General features: G+C 34.5%; 1 protein-coding gene across 1 annotated transcript; it reads left to right on the plus strand.

Annotated features, from left to right (window-relative positions):
• Nucleotides 1–899: 899 nt before the first annotated feature.
• Nucleotides 900–3,789, plus strand: LOC133880272 (inactive protein RESTRICTED TEV MOVEMENT 2-like). The gene is made up of 3 exons (XM_062319191.1): nucleotides 900–1,125; nucleotides 2,064–2,440; nucleotides 3,125–3,789. The coding sequence occupies exons 1-3, from the start codon at nucleotides 987–989 to the stop codon at nucleotides 3,653–3,655; spliced, it is 1,047 nt and encodes a 348-aa protein (XP_062175175.1). The 5' UTR covers nucleotides 900–986; the 3' UTR covers nucleotides 3,656–3,789.
• The last annotated feature ends 3,991 nt before the right edge of the window (nucleotides 3,790–7,780 follow it).

The raw sequence follows: 7,780 nt of genomic DNA on the forward strand, positions 1-7,780 counted from the left end.
AAATGGAATGCTTTCATGCACTTTAGCCAGTAAAACCTTAACCTAACTAACTATAAAATTCAAGTCTCCAAAAAAAAAAAAAAACAACCTAATTATGAAATGCTTAGTTTTATTAGAAAAGATCTCATTACGATAAATTGAGACCTCTTTTTTTCTTTTCTTTTTTCTTTCTTTATATGCATGTGCATAATGAAAAATCATGAAAATTTTGTTAAAAATTGTTGAAATCCGAGTGGTAAGGATCTTCAGCAATTTGTTGTATAGGACTCATTTGGTCGAGTAAGTGATCGGACAGTCTAAATTTTTGTTGAGCAAGTAGGTCTTATATGGACTCACAGCTAACTCATAATGTTTTGGTAATTAAATTGCTAGCAATTGTGAGAGCAAACTGTTTGAAATTCTAATCCTAAAACAATGAACACAAAATTGAATTGAGTTCTAAAAGTATAATTTTGAGTTGTAGATGTATTAAAAAAATAATAATAATCATTTAAAAAAAAAAATCCATTAATTACTTGGTGACATATAGATATGCGCGCATCATCTTGATGATGGTCATCTGCAGAAAATCAAGTTTTGAAGAATTATGTTTAATTAAAGTCCATGATTACTAGAAATGAATAAAACCCAGTGACGCACGCCTTGATAAAGTGTAGAGACCAAACAAAGAACTCTTTTGCTGGGGAAACAAGGAACTCTTGCCTTTATTTGTAGAAGAAGTTATACCATCCATGATTTGGAGACAATTGAATCCCACCATAAAACATCACAACCTCAAAGCAACCGACAAAGGAATATATAGTCTGAAAAGCCCACAAAATCACAACAAAACCAATTCAACCAAAAAGGAATAGTTTCATTGATAAGGAAACTCAAAACCGCCAACGTTTGATCTCAAAAGGGTAACATATATGTATAAAAGCATCATATTTGGTCTGCAAATAAAGGAAAACAAGCAAGTTGAAACATAAAATTAAGCAACAGAAATGGCAATGAGGCAGCGATCTGGAGGAGTTACGGCTACCCTACCACAAAAATCTGCCAGTCTCTCATATGAGGATTTCCAGCCAAGGTCGGAGAGGAAGGAAGAAGCAGCAGCTACTGTTATACTTGTTCATCTTCCGGGTGTGTTTAATATTATACCTTTTAACTTATCTATTTCATTTGTCAATTTAGGTGTTTTTTTTCTTCGACTTCTTTCAAATAAATCTATTAAATGCATGTATTCCAAATGCATGTGATTGATTCTCACATGCATTTTGTCACGTGTCAATTTAATAGACAAAGTTGAAACATGAAAAAAAATTCCTTCAACCCAGTTTACAAAAAAAAAAAATGTTGTCCAATTAAGAATAGCATTGGCGATTTTAAAAAATGCAATTAACTATTTCGTAAAATTGCATTTTAGCGTTTAAAATCGTGCATTTTAAAAATGCACTCTATTGCCTGCTGTTTGAAAACGCAAATTTTTCTACGTTTTTAAAACATAATTTTTTTAAAACCACTTCCAAACAATACATTTTTTACGATTTGATTTAAAATCAAACTTTTAGTTTGCGGAATCATAGTGTCAAACGCACTTTAATCATTTAAAAGGTTCCATTTATCTTTATCAATTTTTAGATGTTACTTGACTATATACTTATTTGGTAGTTTGAATCAATATAGATGCTTAACTTGTTTAGAGTTTATTTGAGTTTTTTTATTTCAAAACATGCGATTTAAAAATAGAAATTTTAAATGATATGAAAACTCAATATTTAAAAACTTAGTAAAACATTAGTAAAATCGCAGTTTGGTCTTTAAAATTACAGTTTAACTTTTAAAATCATACATTTTTAAAAACACATCCCACTTGCCAGCGATTTGAAAACGCAAAATTTTCTACGTTTTTAAATCACAATTTTTTAAAAATATGCTCTCAAACGATACATTTTTTGCGATTTAGTTTAAAATCAAACTTTTGATATGCAAAATCACAATGCCAAAACGCAATCTAAATGTATGGTTATCAAATTTTTAGATGTAACTTGACTCAATAAATAACCCTTTTGCCTTTTCAGGCTTTGTGAAGGAGAGAATAAAAATCATATATGTGCATTCCTCTCATATCTTAAGGGTTAGTGGAGAGCGACCACTAAACGACAATAGATGGAGCCGTTTCGAGCAAGATTTTCCGGTTCCAGAAAATTGTGACGTTGATAAAATTCAAGGCTTATTTCAGCAGGGAATTCTCACAATCACAATGCCCAAGAAGATCATTGCAAAAGTTCGTCCAGTTGAAGAACCTAAAGCAATCCAAAAAGCTACAAGCAATCCAAAGCCTCAAGAGGTTCAGAAGGAGATTCCTCCTCCTCCTCCTGGCCCTACTTCAGCTAAAACAACAGCCCAGAAAGCTCCAAGTCCTCCGAAGTCTGTTGCGGAGCCAACGCTTCAAAAGGTTCTGTTAAATCATCATATGTGTTCTAATACCATGTTAAATTACCATTTATTCTAAAACTTAATTATTTAATCAATGATTTAACTGGCTTTAGAGGAGATTCATCCTAAGGCTACTTTCCCTAAAACGGCCCAAAAAGCTCCAAGCCCTCCAAAGTCCACAGCGGAGCCAAAGCCTCAAAAGGTTCAAGAGCAGATTCCTCCTAAGCCTACTTCAACTTCTGAGGTTGAAAAACAAAGGGATCATGAGATGATGTTCATCACTCATTCATAAAACTTAAGTTTTTTACGCGTGAAATATTTAATCGATAAACTGTAGAATCATGGCTTGAAACTCATGAGTTCTGCTTTAATACCATATTAAGGGCCTGTTTGTGTTTGGGATTGTGTTAAGAAGCTTAAAAAGTACTCTTAGTATATAGAAAGTTGTGCAAAGCAAAAATTTGTCTGTTTGGTAAAAACCTCAAAAATTACTTCTTTGACTTTTTTACTTTAAAAAAATGTTAAAACACACTTTTTGGAAAAACTTGAAAATAAAGATTTTTTTTCTCAAAAACTCTTTTTAACTATAAAAGTTCTATTTTCCAACACAAATCCAAATATACTCTAAATTACTACTTATTCCAAATGGTTAAACTGATAAAAAAAAATAGTAAATTTAATCATTTAATCAATATTTTAACAGGTGCAGAAGGTTGTAGAAGACATTCGTTCAACCGCTGTAGAAGAAAGTAAGACTGGTCAGTCTCTGATCCCTCAGAAAGCCACCATCGAGCCTAAAGCCCAAAAGGGTGAAGATGCAATTCCTCCAAAAGCTGCTTCAACAACAGACACACAAAAGCAAATGAACAATATTGATCAAAAGTCCATCGAAAAGAAGGATGCATTGATGAAGGAAATTGGGAAGGCTGAGAATTTGATGGAAAGGAATATGGTTAAGGGAAAGGAAAGTGTACAGAATATCGCAGAGTCAGCAATGGCTGAAATGGAGAAGAAAGAGAGATCTACAGAGGACTTTATTGCTGAGAAAGGAAAGGGAATGAAGACTGCAATGGAGTCTGCTAAGGAGAAAGTGAAGGATCTAAGAAGCAGGAGCCTGAATGAGGAAGAGAGGCAGACACTGGTAAATGTTGGTGTAGCAGTTCTGGTGATTGTGGCACTTGGAGTTGGAGTTTATCTCTCCTACCGCCATAGCTCCTCGATCTGGAATAGATGAAAACTAGTTCCAAAAGTAAGAGTCATTCTCTTGTGTTAACAAAAGCATTGAATTTCTGTAATTTTATAAATTATATATGATATATCTATGTATAATATATACACACACTAATGCTTTGACATGCATGTTCTGTCTCTAATTGTGTTATATATGCTCCTCCATGTTTCTTGTTCTCAGTACAATCATTTATCCCACGAAAGAAAACATAATGCGGAATAAAAGAAAATAAGAGACAAAAATTTTATGTAATTTGGTTTATAACCTACATTTATATAATAAAGTTCAAAATGATATCTTTTGCTTTTATTCTTTGATCATTTTACAATACAGAAGACTCTTATTTTTAAGAGAATTGAGATAGATAAATATCATCAAACCCGATTACAATCAATCCTATAAAATATAAGTAACGTACAGTATCATTTTAATATATTTTCTTTTAATATAAGAAATATATTCTCTAATATCCCACAAGTTTTAAAGTTAAAATGGGAGATGAATTACAAGATTTGAACTAATGAGCTCTTGATTTGATACCATATTGAATAATAACCAATCATCCCAAAAAGTTAAGCTGGATAAAAATAAAAAATAAAAAAATTATGGGCTTGTTTAGCAAAAAAGCAAAAACATTAATAAAAAACTTAAAATACAAAGCGCTCAAAACTACTTTTACCATTATATCACATTACAACCAAAAAAAAAAAAAAAACATCTATTAAGTTTTTTCAAACGAACTCTATAAATTTAATCATTTTAATTAATATTCTAACAAACCCGAACAAAAGATAAGTGCATTGTTGGTTTGGATATTGTGTAAGACTTTAATTAGGATCAATTAGTTGCATGTTAATAGCAAAATGACCCAAGATGCTACACATAATTTCTGCACTTTATTATTGTTGGCTGCATGAATTTGAAATTTAAGGTTGTTTTTAATTTTTTTTCTAATTAATTAGGTTGTTTTTAAATTACATGGTCACCTCTATGGATTAATTTGCAAGAATGTTGCTCGCTGTGAAAACAGAAGACATGATCATAGCAACTAACGTTAAGAGGATATGCACGAGCAAAAGAGACTTTATTAATATTACCTCTGATTTTAAGAGAAACACCAACCTATTTAAGGATGAAGTAGGTCCTGTCTTTTAAGGAAAAAACAAAAAACCTGAAAATCCTTATTCTAGGCTTCTAGCACAAGCAGAGTTTATCTATGCAATATTGAATGGGGATAAAGTTTTCTTTTAAATTAGGTTAGAAGATTTTAACTGACATGCGAAAATTAAAAATAATATGAAAAATTACATGCATTTTGGACACATTAAAGGAAAACTTTGTTCATAATCAATTAGGCTATCCAATCATACACCCACTACAAAAATACATGCAGTTTGACACGTGCAGTTTGACACGTGTACAGTGTCGTACACGTGTCAAACAGTTAGACACGTGCAATTTGACACGCGTTATACGCGTGTCAAACGTGCATGTTGCGAACTGCACAATTTGACACGAGTATTGAAATACACGTGTCAAATTTGACACGTGTACTCCAATACTCGTGTCAAATTGCTTTGACACGTGTATTGGAGTACACGTGTCAAATTTGACACGTGTATTACAATACACGTGTCAAAGCAGTTTGACACGAGTATTGGAGTACACGTGTCAAATTTGACACGTGTATTTCAATACTCGTGTCAAATTTCTTTGACACGTGTATTGTAATACACGTGTCAAATTTGTATTTAAAAAAAAAAAAAAAATCCAAATTCAGTTTTTTATTTAAATAAAATTTAAATTTAATTATTTAATTGTATTTTTAATTTAATTAAAAACACAATTAAATAATTAAATTTTAATTTTAATTAAATAAAAAACTGAATTTGGGTTTTTTTTTTTAAAAATAATTTTGTTATTGTTTTTTAAAATTTATTTGGGTAAATTAAAAATGTTTTCGAATTTTTCAAGTTTTGTAATTTCCGACCACAAATAACGCAATATTTATTTTACCCAAAAACAACACGAAATCATATTACACAAACCAATAGACTATAACATATTCGTTAACAAGCAAATATTTACCAACAAAAAATAATTACACAAAATATCTACAAATCTCAAGGGCATCCCTGCGAATCACGAGGTACCGTCCCAGGCGTGTTCTCGCCCACCGGCGATTGCTGCGCAATGAATGGTGTAGCGGGCGAAGGTGTAGCGACAGTGGAGTGCTGGCTCAGCTGTCGTCCAACAGGCGACAACGTACCAACCGTTGTCGAATTACCTGCAAATAATATAGACAATTAAAGTATATAATATTACTTGCAAAATTAAAGAGGTAATGAAAACAAATTGAAATTAATTTTGTCCTATACACAATATAAATCATACCTGCAGATGCACTACCAACGGACGACGTACTACCTACGTGTGCAGGAGAAGACTGATTACCAACACATGGTGCTGGTACTCCCATGGAGGACATGAAGACCTCCATCTGTCGCAAGCGCTGCTCTATGCCGTCGAACTGTTGCACGCGCTGCTCCAACCGGTCATTCCTCGCTCGCTCAGCATGTAGCTCCGCTTGCATCTCTTCCATCTTCCGAGACTGTTCGGTCCAATCCCGAGACGTCCCCTGAGATGGTCCCCCCTGTGACCGAGGCCTATATGAGAAACATGTCCCTCGAACAGGTGTGACGTTCGGCCCAACCTGCCGAACCCTCCCTGCATACTCAGGCCTCCCAATCGCCTGTTCGTAAGCGTCGTTCGGTGCCCAACGCACCGTGTCTGCGGAGACGCTTTGCGTGGCGGCTGGATCACTGGATAAACTCTGCGTCATCCTCTCCTGTACGTCGTCAACATGAAAAAGTCATATATTGAATAATGACATATCAGACATAATTTAAAAATATTAGTAAATTAAATCAGTAGCATACGCATAAGACCCGTGTACGGTCGTTCACGAAAGTGCCGTCCTTCCTTGTGTGGGTCTTCACGAACGACGCGGCGCGAGTGGGGGGCGTGCCAGATGTACATGTCTGTCGTCATGCAGTTGACATATATAACAAACAGATAACGATAAAAATAGTATAAAGAAAAATATAAACAATGACCAACAAATATTAAAAACATAAACATATATATTTAATTACCTCCTCGTGATTAAATCTGGCATAACTTTTAGATCCCGCACAATGGGGAAGGTCATTCCGCTCCCGCAGCCTCTTCATCCGTTCAAAGGTTGCCTACGCATTGAACATGAAAATAAATATGTAACAATTGACACACTTATATTAAAACTAAAATTAAATGAACTGTTATTAAAAAATAGTTGACATTTTTTTGGCCTACATACGATTTTATGCTCCCTGCACCAATCTCTCAGCAGGAACTCTACATCTGCTGCATCATACTGGTCAAAAAATTTATCCGGCATTCTCGCACGGATACTCTCGGGCGTGTCACCGTCTACAATACATAGTTTGGTTTTGAACCTCGACTTCCACGAACGGTGCTTACGGCCAATATCATTCAACGCCTCCTGTTGTGCCCTGCGCGCGTCTACTGATACAGGTAGATAGAACTCCTCCTGCACATTCAATCAAAGCATTATAGGTTTTAAAACTTCAAGGAAAACATGGATCTCAAATTTAATTCAAATAAATAATTAAGTTATATTCATAAACATACCATCAGCGCGTTCCACATTGTCTGCTTAATCTGCCTAGGTACCTTCGCCCATTCGTCCCGCATGTGTATGTAGGACCCACTCCTGAGCATCTTGCCCCCTGCCCGCCGAAAACGATTGCAGGCTCGTCCTACAGGTTGTATAGCAGCATTGTACTGCAATACAACCTTCTTCCCCCTCGGGAGCACCCAGTTTCTCGCTGGGTCGTCAATCACCTCATAATAAATGGTCCCGTCTGGGTTGTACCCTAATGAAAAATATATTCAACATTAAATTGGTTAACACTAAATATATATAAACAAATTGTAATCAAGTAGTTATTTTTTTCTAAACCCAAAAAACTATTTTGGTAACATAATATAAGTTCTAAGGATGTCTAAATATGTACTTACCCATCAACCGAATCTGCTCAATCCCTATGTGCTGGGTCGCTGGGT

The sequence above is a fragment of the Alnus glutinosa genome, chromosome 10 (assembly GCF_958979055.1).
Source record: "Alnus glutinosa chromosome 10, dhAlnGlut1.1, whole genome shotgun sequence".
NCBI lineage: Eukaryota > Viridiplantae > Streptophyta > Magnoliopsida > Fagales > Betulaceae > Alnus > Alnus glutinosa.